The sequence below is a fragment of the Mustela lutreola genome, chromosome 1, assembly GCF_030435805.1.
Source record: "Mustela lutreola isolate mMusLut2 chromosome 1, mMusLut2.pri, whole genome shotgun sequence".
Taxonomy (NCBI): Eukaryota; Metazoa; Chordata; class Mammalia; order Carnivora; family Mustelidae; genus Mustela; species Mustela lutreola.
The window spans coordinates 164244152-164268526 of NC_081290.1; the positions used below are offsets into that span (position 1 = coordinate 164244152).

Consider the following 24375-nt stretch of genomic DNA (forward strand, 5'->3'; position numbering starts at 1 on the left):
ACATGCCCAACTGAATGAGCCACCCAGGAGCCCCAATAAATAAAATCTTTTAAAAAATACTAAAGTAGGGTGCTGGGTGGCTCAGTTGGTTGAGCAACTGCCTTTGGCTCAGGTCACGGTCCCGGAGTCCCGGAGTTCCGGGGTCGAGTGCCGCATTGGGCTCTCAGCTCCATGGGGAGTCTGCTTCTCCCTCTGACCTCGCCTCTCATGCTCTCTCTCACTGGCTCTCTCTCAAATAAATAAAATAAATAAAAAAAGATACTAAAGTAGATGAGCACTGGGATGGGACCCCTTGCTGATTCAGTTAGTGGAGCATGTGACTCGCGATCTTGGGGTTGTGGGTTTAACCCCACGGTGGGTGTAGAGATTATTTAAAAATAAAATCTGCAGGGGCACGTGGGTGGCTCAGTGGGTTAAGCCACTGCCTTCGACTCAGGTCATGATCTCAGGGTCCTGGGATCGAGCCCCGCATCGGGCTCTCTGCTCGGAGGGGAGCCTATTTTCCACCCCCCTCTCTGCCTGCCTCTCTGCTTACTTGTGATCTCTCTGTCAAATAAATAAATAAAAATATTTTATAAATAAATAGAAATAAAATCTTCAAAGAAAAAAAGAAATGAACATTTTGTTATCCTACAAATCAAATCTTAGCATCACTGAAAGCTGGTGCTTTTCAAAGCAAGGTGGTAGGAGAAGAGCATCCACCTTTCCCCCAAAATGTCCAAAATGGCCCACCTGGCTAAGAGCATTATAAAGAATGGGCTACATTTTAGGACTTAACCTCCTCAAGGACTTCTTTGCTTTGCTTAGCCCTGTTTTACATGGGCCACAAATTCAACTCTCAGGCTTGTTTCTCAATGAAGGAGGACCAGAGGCATCTGGCCAGCTCAGTTGGGAGAACATGTGACTCTTGATCTGGGTCATCAGTTTGAGTCCCACATTGGGCATTGAGATTACTTAAAATAATAAAATATTTAAAAAATTAAGAAAAGAAAGTAAATAAATAAAGGAGAGCCAGGTAGCAAGACATAAGCAAAACCAACAGCAAAGACAGAAAAACCCCACTCAAACAGTTGCCAGTGGAAAAGGATTGCTGTCACAGACCTTTCAGGGATTTCATGATCAAGAGTCACATCCTCCACCAACTGAGCCAGCCAGGTGCCCCTAAGTCATTTTCAAGTGAGCAAGTTATGATATCCAATGTTTTGTCTATAAATCTCCTTTCCAAATGTGAGTGGGGCATGAAAACAAAGCTTTAGGCATCAGTGTGACACTATCGCCACCTTGTGTTCCCCAGTCTCCATTACACCCATGTTCCTATAAAAGATCACACTTGGATTCTGCAATACAGAATATAGCTTTATTTATAGAATCTTACAAATAAAACATTTACAGTCCACATAAGTTATTTTCTTTTCTAATTTATCCTCATAACACCTGAGTTATTTAAAAAAAAATACTGTGATGGAACTGCAGAACTGTAAAAGTAAAGATGAATAACAAAAACCTAACCTCTCTCTTTTGCAAAAATCAGACAGCTTCTTGTTTTTAAGCAGACTTCCAGAATATTACCATCTCTTTGGAAGAGGATTTACTAAATACAGGTCTTAGGATACCCCAACAGAGATGCCTTCTCCTTTAAACCCAGGGTAAAGGACCAATGAGGCCTGACACTAACACCAGACACAAAAGATACTAACCACGTCTGGGGGCAAGGACAGAAGGCAACCTGCCTGCTCCTGGGTCACTGCCCCTTCCCATAATGTAAGCTTTCCTTGCTAACGTTAGCAGTTGGTCACCTGGGAAAAGGCGTGGAACACTCTAATGCCGGGGTGAACAAGTTCTCAAAACCTGCTACTCCTCAGACATCTAATATGTACAAATGCTTAAAACAGCAAATCCAATACTTAAAAATCAAAAGGGAATCGCCACATGTTCAACATCTGAGGTCAATCTGCCACCACTAACAACAGATACTCAGTTTACTACTCGCGTGCCTTCACCCCAACCACGTTCCAGCCAGGACTGGCCTCTGCACCCAGTATGGTTTAAAGAGAATTTCCCTTTGAGGCAGCTGTCTATGGAAGGTAAGTTCTTAATACAGATGTGCATGAAAAGAAAAAGCACTCTAGTACTTCATACTTTAATTTGATAACGATTACATTTTCAAGCTCTTCTCCTAAAACTAGGACCCACTAACTCTAACTTAGTATTCTACTCCAAGAAGAACAGTATTTGTAAGGAATGGCAGGTCTACAGGGAATGCTAAAATTATAAATTTCATAAATCCATGTGAATTAGGGAAAGAAAACTCTTGGTAAAGTCTTAAAGTTTGAGTGTTATTTGCTACTAGCTCCTGAAAGCAATGTCAGACACTGAGAAAAATAAAACAGAAAAGACAAAGGACCATTTTAAAACCGTAACAACAATAATAAAAATCATAATATAAAAAGTTAGATTCCAACATTCAAGGAATTGGTTCTTTGGTAAAATTGGACCATAATCCTATCAGGAGTCAGTCCTGATATTTACTCTAGAATCTTGAGGACTCGAAGTTTTCCCTCTTCTTCAGCCCATTCTCAAATCTACCCAGTCAACAGGCAAGAGAAGGAGAAAAACTTACAAAGCACCGTCAGCAGTTTTCCCGCTCATACTCTTTTCAAGACTATTCCTGGTTTGCAGGGTCATTTCCCAAGAAGGGGGGGAAAAAAAAAAAAGAAACCAAAACAGACGTGGCTTTTAATTACTGTACAGTGGAAAAGTCTTCCTGTGTAAGAACAGAAAAACTCACAGGTGTTGGCCATGACCAGCACTCATCAGTCATGCACGCAAATCAGTTAGTGAACACAGCCCCTGGGCTGTAACTGTGGGCACCACTAAGAAAGGCTTCTGGAGAGACAGGCTCCCCAAAGTGGCTAAAGAATCTCGCATTATCAATATGATAATAATAAATCAATTCACCTAGTGAACCTGGAGATGAGCTCCCCTTGAAGCCAGAGTTCTGAGGAGAGGGCTCCACAGTGCCTGGGGCTGGCCTACAGTCTCACAGACAAGGCTATCAATCCGTCTTCTGCAGAGGGTCAGTGCAATGAAATGTTCAACCTGGTACAGGAGTCACCCTTTCTCGCTAGGGGCGAGGGAGGGGAACCTAAAACCCACTCACAGGGTCTCCTCAGGAAGCCCCTGTTCAGTGAGCATCTGCAGTGCCCCACCTTCCGTCTCAGACTTCCGCGACTCGTACTTTCATTTATGCAATTAACAATTTCTAAACTGTGCCTGTGCCAAGTCCATTTCTGATCGGACCATTTCTGACCTTTGTCTAAGAAGAACATGAGCTGCCTGCCCCCAATTGTGCATGGAAACTTGCCACTTTGCAGCAGAAGTGTTGATCAGGGGAGGGAAATTTGTGCAGCCTCCCCTCTGATACAAGATTGTAAATGTGCTTCTAGGGAGGCAGATAAAAAAGTCTCTCAGAAGACGGGAGAGGGGAGGAAGGGGAGGTGGAAATCACAGCAAAACCAACTGACTTCCCGCAGGCCTCCATTTTCCGCCTTCCACTCTGTCAGGGTTAATGTGAAAGACAGGGGAGGGCGTCTGGGCAACTGACCCTGCACAGGAGGCCACCAGCGGGGAGCACTGGCTCCCCCGCACAGCCGCACACGCAAGCAGCAGCCCCGTCATCGCCATCCCGTTTCCCAGGGGTAACTGGGAACTGGGCATGACAGGGCACAGCTTCTGTGTCCCTTCTATCCACCACCTCCCCTTGCCAGGATGAGCCTCCGCCTCCTCTCTTGCCTTACACCTCTATTCCAACTTTCAGTTCTGAGAAAACAGGCAACTGGACAGACTTTGAAAAAATAGGAGGGATTCTTGTTTCTTGTACCTTTTCTCTGGAAAAATAGATGAATTTATTTCAAAATGGGTCATCCTGAGGCCCAGGACACACATTTAGATTCATGGGCCCTGACACCACAGACTCACCTCCTCATACCGCTAACCAAGTCATGAGCACTGGCAGTGTTTTTGTGCCGCAGGCAAGGACGCAAAAACCTCTCGGTGCTGATTTGAAGGGAAAGAGGCCAGGGTAGCCGGAGAGAGAAGTGAGGCTTGCCTGCTAAGGAAGCTGCATGCCGGTCCCAGGGTCACTCTGAGGAGGAAGGGGGAGGGGAGGGAGAGGCACTACCTAGAGCCTGGTTGCCAGGGCTGCTTGTTCCTAGGACAGAGCATGTGTAGAAACAGCTGACATCTGAATGCAGGAGTACAGTCCATGTTACAGTTTTTAATACAACTGCCTCTTTGGAGGTGCGTCGTGGGTGCCGAGTCCTCGGGCCAGGGACCGGGCGGCCGAGGGCCAACTTCCAATCCCGATGGCTCCTGGCGGGGCTCTACCCAATCTGGATCTGCCCTGAATACATAGTGAGGAGCAGCATGATGGTGAAGCCAGTCAAGAGGCCCAGGTTCTGGATGACAAAGGGGACCAAGACGCTGCCGTTCCTTTCATCCTCCTGGCACACCTCGTTCATCTCAGGGAACTGAGGAAGGAAGAAAAATCAAGAGAGCTGCAGCCTGTTTCTCAAGGTGAGCAGTCCAGGACAACTCAGTGAGAGACATGGTCACCCTGGCTCATCACTGTAATACCGATCCCTAAGCTTATTTGTATTAGACCATGAACACAGTAATTACCCCATAATATAGGATTACAGGGTAATGATATGGATCATTACGTAGTAACTGTTCTAGAGTAAGAATACGTAGTTAAGCTATATGTACCTCAGAGAGGACTCAGTCACAAAGACACAGTCAAATCAGCAGCCGTGGTCCCAGGCGGCTTCGGCTACTTTTCAACTACTGAGGTAAAACCAAATATTTATCCGCGTGCGGAGCCCTGCGTAGGTGCGGATGCTGGCTGTTTGCTGTGCACTTGAAAAACACGTCACAAGATGTTACCAAAATGCCGCTGCCCCTTTTTGGGAAACGGAGCAACTGTGTCAGGAGCCAGAGCCCGGAGCCATGACATCGCTGGGACTCCAGGCCCTCAGCTGCAGGCCGGCAAGGCGGGTGACCAAGAGCAGAGCTCTGAATTCGAGCAACGCAAGCAGGAGAGTATCCTCACCATGGGAGGGCTCCCCCTAAGAGGAGAGAAACTAGAATATTTCCAGGGAATAAGGATGAGGTCGCAGTGGTCAGCACCCGCACCACGCATCACAAGTGTGATTTTCAAAGGACATGGGAAATCATTAGTGCCAACGTGCCAGAGAACTGGTCAGGTCAACAAACAAGAAATCGCCCTCGTTCTATAAAAGATGGAACCAATCAGGTATTTCATGAGCCAACTCGAAGCTCCTTAGAAGGGTTATGCCAAATGTTAGCAGGTACAATAGCATCCATGATGTCAGACGCTGCTGAGAACGGCGATGCTTGTTACAAGCCTCAAACCACAATGCATCCTTTCTGAGCCAGCAGTTCTAGCTCTGGATAAGGTATGGCCTGTCGCCAAATAATACTGCCACTGAAAAGGATGCTGCTAAAGGCATGCAAAATGAAAAAGATCTAGGATGTAGTAAGTAAAAAAGGAAATCCAAACATAAAGTTGTATACTCAATGTTCATTTCCATCCCCTCCTTCCATTCCTATCTATACGCATCTACTCTGTAATACTTAACTATTTAAGGGAGGACTGGAATAGAGGTTAATCCTTTTCTTTAATAACACATGCTGGTAGGTTTTTTGTCCTTTAAAATCCAATGTCCTTTTTTTTTTTTTTTTTAAATGAAGGAGTGTTATTACATGATTATTAGTTTTTTGTTTTTTGTTTTTTTTTTTAAAGATTTTATCTGTTTATTTCACAGAGATTACATGTAGGCAGAGAGGCAGGCAGCGGGGGTGGAGAAGCAGGCTCCCTGCAGAGGCTTAACCCACTGAGCCACCCAGGCACCCCAAAATCCAATGTCCTCTTAACAAGCACTGAAGGAGGGGGCCGGGGTGGGGAGAGATACACACACACCTCAGATGGTTGAGTGTCGGCCTTTTTTTTAGGTCGTGATCTCTGGGTCCTGGGATCGAGACTGAGCCCCAGGTACAGATCCTAAGTCAGCGGGGAGAATGCTTCTCCCTCTCCTCTGTCTGTCTCCCCTACTCATGCTCTCTCTCTTGCTCTGTCTCAAGTGGAGGTGGGGGGTGGGGAAATCTTAAAAAACAAAAACAAAAACTGTACCTTCACCTTAAATAGATGAAGCATGTGGTATGTGAATGATTCCTCAATAAAGCTGTTATTAAAAACAAACTAACTTGGGTGCCTGGGTGGCTCAGTCGTTAAGTGTCTGCCTTCGGCTCAGGTCATGATCCCAGGATCTTGGGATCGAAACCCCGCACCAGGCTCCCTGCTCAGCGGGAAGACTATTTCTCCCTCTCCCACTCCCTCTTGCTTGTGTTCCTTCTCTCGTTCTGTCTGTCTCCATCAAATACATAAATAACATCTTAAGAAAATAAAAAACAAAACAAAACAAAAACCTAATTCATGTCCTCTCAGCTGCCACCCGTCCAGAGAATGACCCAGTCCCATTTTGCCTGCACGGCATGAACTATGGAAGACTTACCATATCAGCCAGAGCAATATACAAGAACATCCCTCCAGCCAGTGCAAAGATCCAGTTGGCAGAGAAGTGGCTGCCAGCCAGGATGCCAAAGGCCAGACCCACATAACAGCAGCAGGCAGAAAGGAAGTTGAAGAAGAGAGCCTGCTGGATACTCATCCCGGCATTGAGCAGGATGACAAAGTCTCCTAAGGCGGGACAAGAGGGAAGGGGTGTAAGAGTTAGGCGCGTTCATGGACGGAGAACACAATACATTGCTTCCACTATGCATAATGTCTGGGTGAACAAGCAGGACGGCCTCAGATCTGAGGTCACAAGACAAGTCTAAGGCACACTTCCTCTTCACGTCTGGGAGCTATCTCCATTAACAAAACTAACCGGGTATTTCTAGCCTAGAGGCTGAAAATGACGCACAAGATTTTCAACAGAGATAAGCCACCAGCAATAGCCTCACTGCTCTTTTGATGGATGATGAAATAGGAGCTTCTTTCCTCACAATTACACTGAATGGTATTTTCAGGAAACAGAAGTGAGACTGAGAAAAGTTAAATAATTTGCCCAAAGTCATAAGCCCGTGAACTGGCAAAGCCAGTACTTGACCTTGCGTCTCTGAGTCTCCGAAATCTGGGCCTTTCACACTCTTGCTCTGATAAAACTAGGGACTTTCTAATTCCTGGCTCATCTACTTCTTCCACCCACCTGACCTTTAACAGACATCTCAACCTTTGAAAGATTAATTGGATTGAGACATAACCTTCAAAAAAAGACAGAGGTTGGGGCGCCTGGGTGGCTCAGTGGGTTAAGCCGCTGCCTTCAGCTCAGGTTATGATCTCAGGGTCCTGGGATCGAGTCCTGCATCGGGCTCTCTGCTCAGCGGGGAGCCTGCTTCCCCCTCCCTCTCTCTCTGCCTGCCTCTCCATCTACTTGTGATTTCTCTCTGTCAAATAAATAAACAAAATCTTTAAAAAAAAAAAAAAAAAAAAAAAAAGACAGAGGGGCATCTGTGTGGCTCAGTGGGTTAAGGCCTCTGCCTTCGGCTCAGGTCATGATCCCAGGGTCCTGGGATCGAGCCCCACACATCAGGCTCCCTGCCGAGCAGAGAGCCTGCTTCCTCCTCTCTCTCTGCCTACTTGTGATCTCTGTCTGTCAAATAAATAAATAAATTCTTAAAAAAAAAAAAAAAGAAAAGACAGAGAGACTGATAATCCTATAGTGAACAGTTAGAATGGTGTATGGCACAAAGCAAGTCCTTTTCAACATTTTTGCTCTTTTTTAAAAAAATTTTATTTATTTATTCGACAGACAGAGATCACAAGTAGGCCGAGAGAGAGGAGGAAGCAGGCTCCCTGCCGAGCAGAGAATCTGATGTGGGGCTCGATCCCAGGACCCTGGGATCATGACCTGAGCCGAAGGCAGAGGCTTTAACCCACTGAGCCACCCAGGTGCCCCTGTTTTTGCTCCTTTAATCCTCATGAAAAATCTATAAAGCAGTATTATTAACCCCATTTTAGAGGTAAGGAAACAGAGACTCTGGATATGGGGCTACAGGGAAACAAACACCCTTAACAAAAATCTCCATCATTTTCATCGTGCCTGGGTGGCTCAGTTTGTTAGGTGTCCAACTCTTTGATTTTGGTTCAGATCATGATCTTGGGGTCCTGGGATGGAGCCTCGGATTGGTCTCTGAACTCAGCAGGGAGTCTGCTTAAGATTCTCTTTCTTCCTCCCCCTCTGCCCTGCCCTCCCCACTTGTACTCTCTCTTTTTAAAATAAATAAAATCTTAAAAATCTCCATCATTATCAATGATCAATTTCAATTATTAATTTGACTATTAAGAATCAGTGGTCAGATTTCACAGAGCACACAGAATGTGTTAATTACAATAAGCATCCTGAAGTCTGGGATGGGGAGGGGTTCAGACACAGGTAGGGTCCTGTGCCAACAACCAAGGCAGCTCGGGTGGACTGGGAATGGCACAGTGCCAGCACACTTACCTAGCTCATGTGGGAACTCCTCACAGAGGATGGCCACAGAGGTACTGATGCCTTGGAAAACAGACACGGTGAAGGAGGCACCAATAGCCAGGCCATCAATGAAATTGTGGAGGCCGTCGCTCAGGGTGATCATCCAGGCCAGAGTGCCAATATCAGAGTAGCGGACGCCTTTCAGCCAGTAACAGGCACTCTGGGAAGCCTGCAGGTCCTACAAGAGAGCCCATCCCCATGGCCTCTGGGTCAAAGGATGGACCTTCAAGGTAAGCCTCGGGCATCAAGGCCATTACTAGGTAAAGGCTCCCACCCAACAGCAAACGGCCCACTGACCTGGACAGAGAGTGAGCCCACGATGACCTTCTCATCCATCCCAGGGGCCTTCCCATCCAGCTCACTGCTACAGTGCTGAGGAATCATGTGATCCAGATCCCCATTCTGCAGCTTCTCAGTCACCCCCTCCTCCTGGTCCTTCTTGGAAGGAAGTGTCTCCGAGGCATAATGGCTATGTCCGTGATGATGCTGGAGAGACCACCAGAAGGGATCAGCATGACACTCACCCAAACCACAAAGCTTCCTGAGCACTCACTCGGGACAGGTGCTCCCAGCACTGGGAAGACCTCCTCATTCCCAGCATCACAGAAAACACAAGCAGGCAATACACATAGAAACCTAGGGAAAGTCGTTATAGAAAGCTGAACCAAGGACTTGGTGTAGGACAAAAGTCAAAGCAATGACCTCAGGGCCAACACTTGTTCCAGCGCGGTGGTCCTGCTCCGAAGGCTTGGAGCTCCTCCTTCGCAACGGCTAATCTGATTCCATTCACCGACTACTTGGGAGGATAACTGCATGCCAGGCACCAAAGATACCTTTCTGGAGCTGTACTGCAGTAAGCATTCAGTTTCTTTGTGGCGGCACTTCTGACCCAATGACTGTATGTATCAAGGCCTTCTGTCACCTCTTAAAGGTACAAAAGGTATACCTTCTCGAGGGGAGATGGGAGATCTACTGAAATCTGTCCACAGCATCAGTACTCACATAACCCCACTACCAAAACACACTAACGTGTCTAGGATGGAGGCTTTCCCTAGAAGCACTGCCTTTCCCAACAATTAAGCCTCACCTCATTTTTCTGCTTAAGAAGCATCTTCAAGATCTTCTCTGTGAAAAAGAAAAGATAAAAGCCCCCAAACACCACTGCAGACTTGGAGACATAATAATCTTCCAGAGGGTTGAAGCCAAATGCCTGTGGACCCAGGAAAACAAAATGAGTTTAATTATTAAAAAAAAAAAAAAAAAAACCAACAAAAAAAAACACCCATAAAACAACAACAACAAAAAAACTACACAGGTCCCTGATTGTTTCTTAACCACTTCCTTGATTCTAGGAAAGGAGAGAGACGTACTCACTGGGATAGCTCTGCCACCTACCACTTCCTTCCTTTCCAGCAAAACTGAACCCCTTCATACCAGGCCAGTTAGGTTCTCTCTACCTTACTTTCTGATGCAAAAGATAGAGCCTCTTTAGAATTTTACTCTCCGGAAGAACAACCTTAGATATGGTTTTCCACTTTACTAAAGACTGCCTTTATTTTTCCTGGTGCTTTCCTGCAAGGGCAAAATCTGTCCTCAAATTCCATACTTAGGAAGATGTTTGTGTTTATTTTGTTATCTAATGTCCCTGGCTGATTTGCCTATAAACACAAAGAGATGGTCTAATTATACCTTCTAAAATGGGAAATCCATTCCCCAGTTAAATAGTAAGAATTGCAGCATCTTCCTGACCACAGACCTCCCAGTGACCACAAAGCCAAGAAAGCAGACTATGTTACTGCACATGTCAATTTGGGGGTGGGGGTTTGTTTTGGGCTATTTCTGGAAACCTCACTGATCATGGGGAGAAAAGTCATCTACTGGGAGGGGGACTGGAGCAGGAATCAGGAGAATTCCACACTCTGTGATGCTCCTAACTTATGGTGAGGCCTTGGGAAACTGGCAAGTGACAGGAAACAAGCTTCTTGAAAAAACCAGCCTTCTTGTGAAAAGGTCAGAGATGAAAGTGATCCTAGTACCAGGAACTCTGGCCTGCTTAAAAGGTAAGTTGTTTTCCCTTTCTGTTTTAAAGGGGCAAACTGTGGGCGCCTGGGTGGCTCAGTTGGTTAAGCGACTGCCTTCGGCTCAGGTCATGATCCCGGAATCCCGGGATCGAGTCCTGCATCAGGCTCCCAGCTCCATGGTCTGCTTGTCCCTCTGACCTTCTCCCCTCTCATGCTCGCTCTCTCTCTCACTCTCTCTCTCAAATAAATAAATAAAAATCTTAAAAAAAAATAAAAAAAATAAAGGGGCAAACTGTTATCTCTACTTGTTTGTATAGTTTCCTCAGACACAAAGGTCCAGTTCTAAGGTAGAAATGACACATATTGGCCAGTTTTCCAGGAGAGACAAATCATCTTAAGAAAAGTGGACTGAAAACCATCAACTAACAGTTCTCCGCAAGAAGCCATGAAGGATGGCAGAGTACAAAGGCATGGCTTTCATGAAACCCAGCCTCTAGGATAGCCTCTAGGTGGTCTTGTTCTGTATCTGTTAAATGGGTAAAACATGTTCTCTAGACATCAGTGGATTTAAGAATCAACTAAGAAGACACAAAACCACAACTCAGAAAACCTAAGGTGCTCTGAGAAGAAGCATGTGGCATCATCTCATGCTTCAACTCTGGGTATGCCCAAGCCTGTCGGACCACCTACAAGGAGACGCCACCTGCTTCCTGTCATTAGGGGGACTACCACAGAAATTACAATAAATCCGATGAAGCTTCTCCAAGGCTGCTTGCCAGATCTGACAAACACTAAGCTACTCCTGTTCTGTGGAGATTTTCTCATTAACCCAGGCAATGGGGCAAAGGTGCTGTCCATGTATGTGAAAATAGGCTCTTTTATTTAGATTACCTTTGCCCCACGACAGCCAATTGTAGAGAACAGATCTTTTTATTGAGACCAATGGATTCTGCTGATTTTTCTGTGTGGGCCACAAGCTCCCAATCAGGAGCCATCAAGTGCTACCACTACACTAGGTCTTTTCACCCAGCAGTCAGAGAGCACGTACGAGGCCCCCAGTGCTTTACAAGTACTAACATGTAGCCCACACAACAGCATCATGAGGTCAGTCCTATCATTTCCCCTGTTGTTCCTCATGCAAAAGAGAGGTTCAGTGATCTGCCCAAGGTCATTGAACTGGTTGATGGTGGAGTTGGGATTCTAATCCAGCTCCCAAACCTACGCTATGCAGCCTCTCCTAACTCGTGACTCAATCTCAGCTTCATTTTCCAATAGGAAAAGGACCTCCCCTCCTCTGCCTTGCATCGAAGTGGAGGGTCCTCCTGTTGTCCCCACAGGCCCCCCCCAGAGACTGGCATGCTCCTGTGTGAGAAAGCCCTGGCTTGCCATACCTCGGGGATGAGCTGGAAGAGGGCGTTGGAGTAGAGGGTTCCAATCGCCAGAGCTATGAAGTAGAGCAGCAGCCTCTTGTAAAAAGTCTTCTTCATGAAGGGCACCACGCTGGCCCCCATGAGGGAGCAGAGGGAGATGACGGTCACACAGAGGAGACCATATCCCCACACTGCCGTTGGGGGAGAGCCAGCCCCACCCAGGACAGGGAGTAGGGCAAATGCCCCATTTCACAGCAACCACCAATTAGGGGAAACATGGGGGTGGAAAGGATGGGGAGGCAGTGAAGGAGGTTTGGGTGGAAATTAACAAGGAAACAAAAAAAGAAGAAAAATCAGAGAGACAAGTAGGGAGGGAGAGAGAAACAGAAAATTTGTTAGTGATTCAAGTCTGATGAAATTTCCTTTAATCCGTTCAGAAGAAATGAGGAGGAATTCAAGGTGGCCTTGGAACCCCATGGCTCCTGCCCCAGCTGTTGCCTTTGGTGGCCAAACCGACACCTATAGGCGCACCTGCCAGCTGGCGTGGCTACAGGGCAGGGCACTGCCTCGTCACACAGTGGAGGTGTGCTCAGGCCTATCCCCAGGCAGCCCGTGGCAGACTTTGGACTCGAGGACTTTCCCTTTAATAGGACCTCCCTTTAACAAGATTAAGAGACAAAGGGAGCTCACTGTGCTGCCGTGTTTGCTTTTCACATCCGGGCCACACTGTTTAGGCACATCAGTACCTCCTGGACTCAGTCTGGTGTGTAAGATACAACAAAGTCAGATGTGCAGGGCAGTGGGATGGAGAACAGAAGAAACTGAGGCCTATAAAATTCAGTTTCTTAACTTCTCAAGGTTTTGTTGTTTTCTCCCAAGTTTGTTTCAATGTGCTCTGAGCACACTGAATGCTCTGAGAGCATTCCAGCATAGAGGACAGAGTCCAAGATCACCTTGTCACAAAAAATATTTCCTCTGTCATTTCCCAGTGTCCCACACTCCAGGTAGAATGACACAGAGCCGGGACGAGGCACGCCCCTATAAGGCACAGGGGCGGAGCATGTACAATTATTTTATTTCCATTCAACAGGCAATACAGCATTTTATTTCAAATCTTTAAAGAATTAATAAATTCAATTTCTGGAGCTAAAGAAAAAAAAAAAAGCCCAAGATGAGGCCTCCTGTGTGAGAGGTGCCTGTTAGACTCAGATGGGATTTTGAGATAACACTGAGATGGTTCCTCTTAAACCAGATTTCTTCTGGCATTTAGAAGGAACAGGCAAGGCCTGGGCATCCCATCGATATCTCTTCTGGGTAAATCTTTTGATTGGGAAAGGCTGGGCAGTCACTGACACAGTCTCTTCTTATGAGACTTCTTATGAAGTCTCTTCTTATGAAACAGCTGCCTCTGTTCCCAAAGGAGGTCCACACAGTCACCCGTACTGCATGGCCACAGCCCTGCCTGAGCTGACAAAGTGGGCAGACCATCAACTTGGGTCCTTTTTCTTTTTCTTTTTTTTAGCTTCTCAGTGGTCACAATTAAAAAGCAAAATTAACAAATATTTCAAAACAGTCAAGTAAGGGCACCAGGAAGTCAGTCCTATCCCAGGAAAAAGTCAAGATGCAAGGTATGGAGAACTGAGTGCTCTTTCCTTTGTCTTGGAATTTTCATTTCATTTGTTTCTGTTAAAAAGTTTTTGTTCTGTTTGGCTCTCTATGGTATGAATTATGGCCTACTTGGAAAAAGAAGGATCCCTTGCTTTTGAGCCAAATTCTATCAATCAGCTGGTAGCCTCTTTTCCTTCTACCTCCTTCCAGGTGGGTGATCTCGTGGTGGACACACCTGGGTACCGGTGGGGCCTCTGCTTAGAACAGAGCAGGTATGGAGTACCAGGGCTTGGACAGCGACCACCAACCACAGCCTTCCTTCTGGGCCCTGTGAACTGGGCTTCAGAGAGGGAAGGGAGGCTGGGAGGTCTCTGCCAGGGAGGGTAAAGGGGGAGAGCCTTGCATCTGACATCACCTGAAGAGGCCACAGGCCAACCTGGGTGCCCCAGGAGCAAGAGAAGGCCCTAGAGATCCAGAGTTAGAAGTCATATTTGTGTCCCCTGATATGAGGGAGAAGTGAATTTTCCAGGTGGCAGCAGTCAGGTGCCTCGGGACACAGGGTGGGGGTGGGGCCGGCCGTGAGGCAGAGGCAGCACAGCGGCCGGGCAGGCAGGGGAAAGAGGACGCACGAGTTCTTTTTTACTGCACCTCTGGGATGAGCTGGAAGAGCGCGTTAGAGAGCAGCGTTCCAATGGACAGGGCGATGAAGTATGTGAGCACACGGCTGAAAAATGCTTTCTCCGTGCATGGCAGGACGAGGACTCCCAGGAGAGAGGCCAGGTTAATCAGTGAAACACTGAGGAAGCCAAAGCCCCACACTGTGGAGGAACAAGAACAGACGAGGCCTCCATTACTGAGGGTGGGGGTGTTCTTGCTGCCTGAGGCGGCCCGGTCGGAGTTCAGCTGTGCTCAGGGCAGACAGAGAGCACCAACCTGTCAGTTTGGACTGGAGTCCATCTCTGGCTGGGTGCTGTGGGGCAGCCTACAGACAACATAGCGAAGTCACTCTCAAAAGAAGCTACCTTTCCGATGGAGAGGCAGGTGAAAACGACAGGAGAGTTTAAAAACCAGGAGTGAAATGATGACAGCGGGGAACAATTAGCATAACGCAGGCGGCACGTGCTAGGTACCAAGGGCACTGCAGGCCCTCGGGAGGCACAGACACCCAGCCGTGGGGAGTCCGCCGTGGCTGGAGCACAGGTACCAGGCAGGGCGGGGACGGGGGAGAGGCGCCAAACTGAATGCCGAGGCATTAGTCCCTTGCAGTTTAATAAGAACAAAAATGAAAAAGTAGCAAAAAAGAAAAAGAAAAAAAAATCCATAGGCAGGTTCAAAAGCCCAGCACTGAGCTCACCAGCCATGCCACCGGGTCAAACAATATGCTGGAGCAGTCACGGGAGTCAGAAAACACCAGTTATCATTGTCCCTCTAATCTACTCCCCTGGTGTTGATGAGCTGCTCACCGGTTAGATCTCCTGTGAGCAGTGCCAGCCCCAGCTTCCCTGTCACCACTCACCTTCGATGGAGGTTGGCTTCCCCTCTTCCGTCTGCTCATCCTCCTCGTTCTCCTGGTTCTCAGAGGCACAGGCCCGGGAATCCAGCTGCTGGAGGATGGTAGGGCAGAACTCCTGGAACTCAATCCTTCCAATCCGGGACTGGTTGTTCAAGTTGTGGGCAGCAAAAAGGTCTCCGGAACTAAAGCACTGAGAAGAAGGGGGAGAGGCAGGAAGCTTCTCAGAACTCAGAATCACATCTCAGCCCTGGCAGCAACCGACTCAGCCTTCCACGAGGAGAACCTGTCCAGATCCCGGGGATCTGGACATCTGACATCACCTGAAGAGTTGAAGATTACCTGAAGATGATCTAGAGGCTCATCTCTAGGGATGAGAGCAAGGGGGTCCCTAAACCTGAAAAACTGAGACACAATCTCAGAGATCAGTCACCTGGTGCAAGTCACACACCTGACCCACCCCTACGAGTACCTGGCTGCCCACAAGGTCTGGGAACAACTGGATCCCAGTCTTTGTGACTGCGCGGTGTGGTTTCTGGAAAACGTGATCGTATTTGCACACCTGAAGCTACAGCTTCATCCAGATACCAAACCTACCCACACATCACAACAGCCTGAAGAGTTATTCTATTAAAATGCATGTTCCAGATACTTGACCAGAGTTATTGAGCTCTAGCACCTAAAGAGGAACATCAGTCCCCAGGACCCTATACGTAGTGCTGACCCCACCCTGAAGAATGTGTTGACAGAGATCAGGGGAGGAAGAAGGAAAATCTAAAGGTTTGGTCTACCGCGGAGCACGTAAGGGCTGGTAGAGGTCACGGACGCGAACGCTCAGTCCCCTCAGGAAGCGTTAGGTAGGTGGTTCTCACATACCGTTCCTATGAAACACTGCAGTTTTACTTCTAATTATACTTTATACACTTACACATCAGGCTTTATCTGGCTTGGTTTAACACGGGTCAGTCTCTAACAGCCCTTCGGGTGTGCTGACAAGTGAGAGCTTCTGGGCCTACAAAGTAGAGAGCTGGACTCTGGTGACCCCAAGATAACTGCCGCTGTGCCAGGAGGCCCTCCGGGGTCAGTGAGCATGAGCCCGTGAGGGCAGCCTTCTCCCCAACTCCCACATTAACCGCACGCCTGCGGTTCTGCATCCAGGCTGCCTGGTCCCTTGGCCACGTGACCTCCCCAGGATGTTCTCCTTCAAGATGAAGGCCCTAGACAACCTAACCCACAAACCTTCCTTGATCACTCTAGCATACACCCCCTTCCCCCTCTGGTCTCTGAACCCTATGAAGACTGTCCAACTCACAGCATTTAACACTTCATTTTTTTAAAAAAAGATTTTATTTATTTATTTGACAGAGATAGACACAGCGAGAAAGGGAACACAGTCAGGGGAACATGGTCAGGGGAAGTGGGAGAGGGAGAAGCAGGTTTCCCGCTGAGCAGAGAGCCCGATGCAGGGCTTGATACCTGGACCATGACCCGAGATGAAGGCAGACGCCTAACTAAGCCACCCAGGTGCCCCAACACTTCATTTTAACATAGGTTTATTTATTCCTTTTGGGAAGAGAGAACGAGAGAGTGAGTGAGCAGGGGGAAGGGGCAGAGAGGGGGAGAATCTCAAGTAGACACCCTGAGAGCATGGAGCCCAAAGCAGGGCTCAATCCCATGACCTCAAGATCATGACCTAAGCAGAAATCAAGCGTTGGAAGCTCAACTGACTGGGCCACCAGGCATCCCTAACACTTTGTTTTATGATCAGATAACTCAGTCCTCCATTGGGTAAGCTCTCTATCTTGAGAGCAGACTCTTTAACATGACTCATTTTTCTCTATTTCTCCCAGCACTCAGTACAGGGAACAAAGCAGATATATAAAGACATTGCTGGCTGACTTACATTTGGCTGCCACAAATAGCCTCGGACTATGATTAGCCAAGATGACATGGAAGAACAAAGAACCAGAAGGCAAAGGACTTGGGTCTCAGTCCTGCACTGTCCAGGAACTCAGTGCGGGACCCTTGACATTCCCTTCTAAATAATGAAGACTTTCCACCTGCACCCAGAGGGAGTGTGAGGCTCCCCTGAGACTTCAGGCAAAGGGCCTTGTAACCTGTAAACCCTATGAGACATGACGGCTGTCCTGGGCACCCTGGCTTGCCCACAGGTGATCCCGGTGCAGCTGTGAGGAACACGGAGGGCTGAGAACTCTTGCTGACCACTCCCTCCAGCCAGAGCTTCAGAACAGCCACATGGGAGGACAGGAGGTGCTGCTGAGGACCCAGACAACAGGCCAAAAGGAACTGGCCCCTCTGCTCTGCCATCACGGCTTGCCTGCTCCAAGTGTCTTGGGCTCCCAATGCCCAACTAGACTGTGACCCCATCGAGGCAGACAGTGCTCAGCAGAGCTGAGAGCCTTACCGTCGAGAGGTTCCTCTGTCCATGCACCGGCTGAGTGACATTGTCCCGGCCCACACCCACATCCAGGTGGTTGAGCAGGGCCTTGAGCTGCTGCAGGGTGAGGGTGTCACCCTCTCCGTAGCGATGCAGGAGGTCTTGCAGGAAGAAGGCCGCACTGATGCCTTGCGTTCCCGTGGACACAGCTTGAGCTTTAGGAAAAGAACTCCATAAGCTGACCCAGGTCAGCAGGGAGCAGCTGAGGAAGGCTGGGTGGAGCAGCTTCATGGTGACAAACAAGCCTGCAAGAAGGAAAGGCAGGTGAACGAGAGGCTCCAGAAACCCACTCTCTCCTCCCACTTCCCTGCCAGGTACACAGGACCCAGCAGCCTCACTCTGGACAGCCTCCTCTCCCCTCTGACTCTTCTCCCTTCTCTAATGCTTCTGCCAAGTGTTTGAGAAAAACCTTTCTCTTCAAACATTGAATAAAAAAATAATGAAAGGACAAATTCAACAGATTTGAGTAAATTTAAAAATTACAAAGTAAAACAACTGTGATGTAGTTAAAAAGTCTCTATCTTTTAAAACTTATTTTTTTTTAAAAGATTTTATTTATTTATTTGACAGAGAGAAATCACAAGTAGATGGAGAGGCAGGCAGAGAGAGAGAGGGAAGCAGGCTCCCTGCTGAGCAGAGAGCCCGATGCGGGACTCGATCCCAGGACCCTGAGATCACGACCTGAGCCGAAGGCAGCGGCTTAACCCACTGAGCCGCCACCCAGGTGCCCCAAAAAGTCTCTATCTTTTAGAGACACCGAAATAATCACACATTAAACAATATCTCATCTGGAATTCACTTCAAAATAAGAAAGAAGGGGGTATTTGCATGGGGAGCATAGAGGAGACAAGACCAGGCATGAGTTAGTAACTCATGAAACGACTTGATGAGTGAATGGGAATTTATTATACTATTCTATTTTTTTTTTTTTTAAGTAAGCTCTATACCCAACACTGACTGAACCAGCCAAGTGCCCCTATACTATTACACTTTAATATGTTGGAAATGCTCCAAAATAAAAAAAGTTGCCTTAACAACAAACAAACAAAAAACAACAGGGGCGCCTGGGTGGCTCAGTGGGTTAAGTGTCTGCCTTTGGCTCAGGTCAGGATCCCAGGATCCTGGTGAAGCCCAGCACCCTGCTCAGCCAGGCGTCTGCTTCTCCCTCTGACCCTCCCACCGCTCATGCTTGTGCTTGCTAAAATGCTCTCTCTTTTTGAAATAAATAAAATCTTAAAAAAAAAACAAACAAAACACACACACAAAAAAAGGCAAAACAAACAAACAAACAAACTACAATTAGGGGGCTCCTGGGTGACTCAGTGGGCTAAGCCTCTACATTTGGCTCATGTCATGATCTCGGGATCCTGAGATGGAGCCCCGCATTGGAGCCCTGCATTGGGCTCTCTGCTCAGCAGGGAGCCTGCTTCCCCTCCTTCTCCCTGCCTCTCTGCCTACTTGTGATCTCTGTGTCAAATAAATAAATAAAATCTTAAAAAAAAAAAAAAAAGAAGAAAAGAAAAAAAAGAACTACAACTAAAAGAGGGGGGAAAAATAGAGTGGGAAAAAGTCCACCATCAAACATGACAAAAAAGGTTTATTTCTATATACTTTTTTTTTTCAAAGATTTAAAAAATATATGTATTTATTTGACAGAGAGAGATCACAAGTAGGCAGAGAGGCAGGCAGAGAGAGAGAGGAGGAAGCAGGCTCCCCGCTGAGCAGAGAGCCCAATGCGGGGCTCAATCCCAGGACCCTGCCTGGGATCACAACCTGAGCTGAAGGCAGAGACTTTAACCCACTGAGCCACTCAGGCGCCCCTATTTCTACATACCTTAGTTAGAGAACAAAAATGAATACACTTAAGGGGGGTCAGGTGGATGGGCGAAATGGGTCAAAGGGATTGAGAGGTACAGACCTCCAGCTATAAACGAAAGACACGGGGATGCAAAGTGCAGCACGGCAAACACGGTGACCACCACTGTTAATAAGCTGATATGGCAACAGGTGGTGAGTACACTTACGGTGGCAAGGGTATAACGTATATATACATAAGGTCGAATCACTATGTTAAACACCTGAAACTACTATATTGTTTGCCAACTACACATCAGTAAAAAAAGAATATAAACTTAAAAGATGAATGGTGCCATACTGCTGCTTATTAAAACAGCAAAACAGATTCTTAAAAAATACAAAACCAAATTTAGTGAGGTTTAACACCAGAGTAAGATGGTGCTATAGAAGATATTACATTATCTTTAAATAATGCAGATAAAATTACATATTTATGTAATGACATTAAATAACTAGACTCTTGAAAAGTTATGATAATAAGTGTCTCAATCTTTTCAATTGTTACATCTACAATCTGTACTAACAGAAGCAACTCCAAAATAAAAAAGTCTATAGGCAGAAAGTTATGGTCAGGCGAATTATAGCATTTTCATCAACTAGTATGCAGCTGTAAAAATGGAGTTTAATGTTCAGCAAAAAAGCAGAAAGATTCTGTAACAAAGTTATGAGGTGAGAAGGAACAGGGAAAAATAGGTCTCAGAGAAAGCAGGGCTTTTGTTAATTATTTCCCTCAGTATAGTTATAATTTAATTAGGGAAATAAGCAAACACCAGGCAGGGAGAGGAGGGACGAGCTTATTGAATCTAGACCTAGAAACCCAATCACTCAATCACTGCAGGCGTTTCCACGCCTCCCAGGCTCCCAGGGCTCCGGCTTGCCCCACAGTGGGTCACTCCACCTCTGGGCCTTTGCTTATGACAGAGGAGTTAAAGCAGAGTGCTTAAATGCAGGCTGGTTTGCATCCTGGTTCTGCCACTTTCAAGTGGTACAATCTTGGGCAAGATATTTAACCAGAGTCAACCTTCTAGAGTCACTCAGAGTAGTGATGCAGGGGCGCCCAGCTGATTCAGTCAGTGGAGTCTACAACTCTGGATCTTGGGGTTGTGAGCTCAACCCCCCCACGATGGGAGGAAAGGTTACTTAAAAAAAAGAATAGTGATGCAGCTCACGCTGGCCTTTAGGGTCAGAAAGACCAGACTTGAATTTCTGTGCCACTGATGGCCAGATAGGAGTAACCGTGGGGAAGTTACCTGGGCTCTCTACCTCAGTTTTCTCATCTACAAAATGGGTATTCACCCCACTGGATTACTGTACAGATTCAAATGACATGAACTATGTCAAGTCTCTCAGTGCCTGACCTATATAGAAAGCACTCAACCAGATGTTATAATCTGATTATAATCAGCAGGGTTCCTCCACTTTGACTTGCTCCCAGCCCAGATACGGAGCTTCTACTAGCACTGTGAGGAATACCCCTGTGGCTAACTTTGCTCCAGGCCAACAGCACACACATCACACAAGTCCCCCACCACAAACACACCAGTGGACATTTCAGGCTTTAGCCTCCACACACAGAATGCACAGGATCTGGGGACAGAAATTCTCAGTCTTCAGCAGAATGCACTCTGAGTCACACAAAGGGTAGGTTAGCCATCAGCACAAACAGTGGTCTGTAAAGTGTTACTCTGAGACGACGAACTCTCAAATCTAGACTGAGAACCAGAAGTTAATACAGTGGGCAGGTGGGATCTTAGGCCCAAATGGCTAAAATCCACTGTACAAAAAGAACAGTCCTCTCTACCTAACCACCCCGTCATCTGTCTGAGGCATGTGTTGTCCTGTCAGAGCAGAGAAGAGGGCTGTGCGGATTTAGCAAAGGGGGGCAGAGAGAGGAGGACGGCCGCCGGCAATCCCCAGTGCCAAGCCTGCGAAGCACCTGGCAGTCATGGATTCCTGGAGAAGCCGGGATGCTTATCCTCATTGAAGAGAGGAGGAAATTTTCAGAGATTAGGAAACATGATCCACAGCCAACAAGCTGAGTAGTGAAGCTAGAAATTAAATTTTTCATGAACCGAAGCCAGGTCTGAATGAAAGTCCGCACACTCTGAACCACTTCCCCGCTGTGTGGAGACACAGGCTCTACACAGAGGGCTGTAAAACCCTATAGGTCTCTAGGCAGGTCTTCCCAATTTGATTTAAAGATTTAAAAAAAAAAAAAAGTAATCTTGGGGCAGCTAGGTTGCTCAGTGGGTTAAGCCTCTGCCTTTGGCTCAGGTCATGATCCCAAGGTCCTGGGATGGAGCCCTGCATCAGGCTCTCTGCTCAGCAGGGAGCCTGCTCCCCGCCCACCCCCCACCCCACCCCCCCGCCTGCCTCTCTGCCTACTTGTGATCTCTGTCAAATAAATAAAAATCTTATTTAAAAAAATAAGTAATCTCTACATCCAACGTGGGGTTCAACTGTACAACCCAAGATCAAGAGTCACACGTGCTACCACCTGGTCCAGCTAAGTGCCCCAGTTACTCCCAATTTCTATCAGCCCCAAGAAGCACCCCAAATCCAGTCATGGAAGACCTGTGCAGGGGACCGCCCTGGGTACACCTTAGAGGGCAGGCTGCATTATGGCAGGCTGCCATATTTCTCAGATTTATCTACAGCAACCTCAAAACATTCAGAAGAAACACAGAATCACTCCACGTATGGGTCACCCCACAGAACTTCAGCGGCTTTACCTGGATAGGCATTCAGGTCAAAGTCAGCATTTACAAAACATCTGCTCTTTGTTGCCCCAGTGGCCCCTCAGCCCCTCGCGTGGCTGGTCCAGCCTCCTGGAGTGCGTGAATAGACTCAGCTGAGCGGAACCTGCTCCCTGACCCACCACTCATGACATGACCCACTCACTAGAGCACCTAAAAACAACTGCAGGGCAGGAAGAAGTCCCGGTCCAGGGATCTTAGAGCTGCTAAAAGACACTTCAAATCCAAGGGACCCTGGCCTTCTGGCAGACACAAAAGGGGAGCTTTCTGCTCCGATGGAGATTTCTTTTTTCTTTAGCTATCAGTTAATTCTTAGGGGCAAAAAAAAGTTTACAAAAGAGTCTTTGAATGAAAGAAAGGAGAGAGGAAGAGAACACATACAGCTCTTGATGCAGCTGGATGGAGAAGTCGAGCAGGGGTCGGAGGAGCAGGGGTCCTCCCAGTGTGGGCTCGGCTACAGGACGAAGCCCCATCTATTAGAAATCTGTGGAAATGGGTGGGGCCTGGGTGGGCCCCTCCAGACCTTCCAGGGAGTCAAGCCAGCTGCCCTCAAGGACACCTTCCAGAAGTAGTAAGAGAAGCACACAGGGCAGGACATGAAAACAAGCTGGAAAGAGACAAAGGTCCAAATGTGCTCTTGGCTCAGAGGACTAGTCTCTCCCACTCAAGAGAAGTTGGAGTCTCTCCACTCCTTTGTTCACTTGGCCTGGGTTCAAAGAAGTAAATTATTTTAGTGCCTTTAGGTCTGCCTCCAAGGCGCCAGACCCAGTCCTCCTAGGGGAAGTAAAAAACCCAAGAGAAAGTCAGTGAGAGATGCTTGCTTTCAGACCCTGAGACTTTAGGTCTCCTTACCATCTTGGGGGGCTCCTAAATCAGAATTTCACCTGCCTGCCATGCCTTCACTTGGTTCAGAAGTATCTTATCCTACAAACGGCACTTCTGGGCTGGGGACATAGTCCCACTGTTGTATCTACCATGCTGCCTGTTTTCTAGGCCCACCCTCTGTCAGAGAGGAGCGAAAATGGACTTCTCCCCAGGGTAACGAAGCAGCAACTCTTCATGATGCTTACTAATCCAGAAGCTGGAGCTCGGGAACCGATCAACGAGCCTGGGAGCTACCAGGTCTCCAAACATCCACTCCCTTCCCTGACCACTAGCTAGCCAGGTAACCCACCCCACTCACTCTCAGGTCTTCTGAGCTGTGGAATGAAACAGGGAAGACCAAGTACTCCAGAGACGGCCACTGGTAAGCCACAGGAAGTGGGTGAAAGATGTCTGTAAGCACACCTCCCTGGGCCTGCTCTGTGCCCCTTCAAAGGATGGGTTATATGGGAAAACAACGAATTTATATAAAGCTAAAATTCAAGCTGAGGCCTTCGCTGAAGGTTGAAGGGTAGCCATCAAGGCAAGGGCAGTCTCAACTGGGTTTTTACAAAGCACTTTACTTAAAATTGAGAAAAGGTTGATTGTTCCTACCAAAGCAAGCAAGCAAGAATGACCTTAGGGGCTAGAGGGGTGGAAGAGGAGGCCACAGAGATCCACAGGATGGCTCCCTAGAGCCCCTGGCCCCTCTACTGGTGGGCTCCAGCGAATTACCTTAAGCTTTCCTTTCTTTTCTTTCTTTTTTTTTTTTTTTTAAGATTTTATTTATTTGACAGAGATCACGAGTAGGCAGAGAGGCAGGCAGAGAGAGGGGGGAAGCAGGCTCCCTGCTGAGGAGAGTCCTATGTGGGTCTCGATCCCAGGACCCTGGGATCATGACCTGAGCTGAAGGCAGAGGCTTTAACCCACTGAGCCACCCAGGTGCCCCTAAGCTTTCCTTTCAACTGCCTGCTTCCCCACCTAAAATCCAAAGGATATCCAAAGAGCTGTGTAGTTCCCTTATGTTCCTCTTGGGGACAGATAGCATGGGCTCTCTAAGACACCTTGACCTCAGGACAGCCAGGGCTCCAGGGCTGTGAGCACCAATGCCCCCAACTAACCACAAGTCAACTCCCCACCCCTCTGGGGATTCTTTTCTGGTCAAGAGTTCACTTCTGTAGAATACCTTCCAACAGACGGGTCCTGCTCCAGTCTCCATCCCTGTCCCATTCTAACACTGGGGGCCAGACCTGGTAGGCCCAATAGGACCCAGAGAACACTCCCCACTAAGGGTTAACTACAAAGGTAAACAAACGTAG

General features: G+C 47.6%; 1 protein-coding gene across 1 annotated transcript in view; it reads right to left on the reverse strand.

Annotated features, from left to right (window-relative positions):
- Nucleotides 1–1343: 1343 nt before the first annotated feature.
- SLC39A14 (solute carrier family 39 member 14) overlaps nt 1344–24375 on the reverse strand; it is a 46726-nt gene continuing 23694 nt past the window's right edge. The window contains exons 2-9 of the mRNA XM_059178457.1: nt 17550–17827; nt 15131–15317; nt 12028–12197; nt 9703–9825; nt 8913–9101; nt 8586–8793; nt 6594–6778; nt 1344–4529 (exon numbers count right to left, since the gene is read on the reverse strand). Coding sequence (XP_059034440.1) covers nt 4383–4529; nt 6594–6778; nt 8586–8793; nt 8913–9101; nt 9703–9825; nt 12028–12197; nt 15131–15317; nt 17550–17813 — 1473 coding nt within the window. The 5' untranslated portion in view covers nt 17814–17827 and the 3' untranslated portion in view covers nt 1344–4382. The remainder of the gene's footprint in view (nt 4530–6593; nt 6779–8585; nt 8794–8912; nt 9102–9702; nt 9826–12027; nt 12198–15130; nt 15318–17549; nt 17828–24375) is intronic.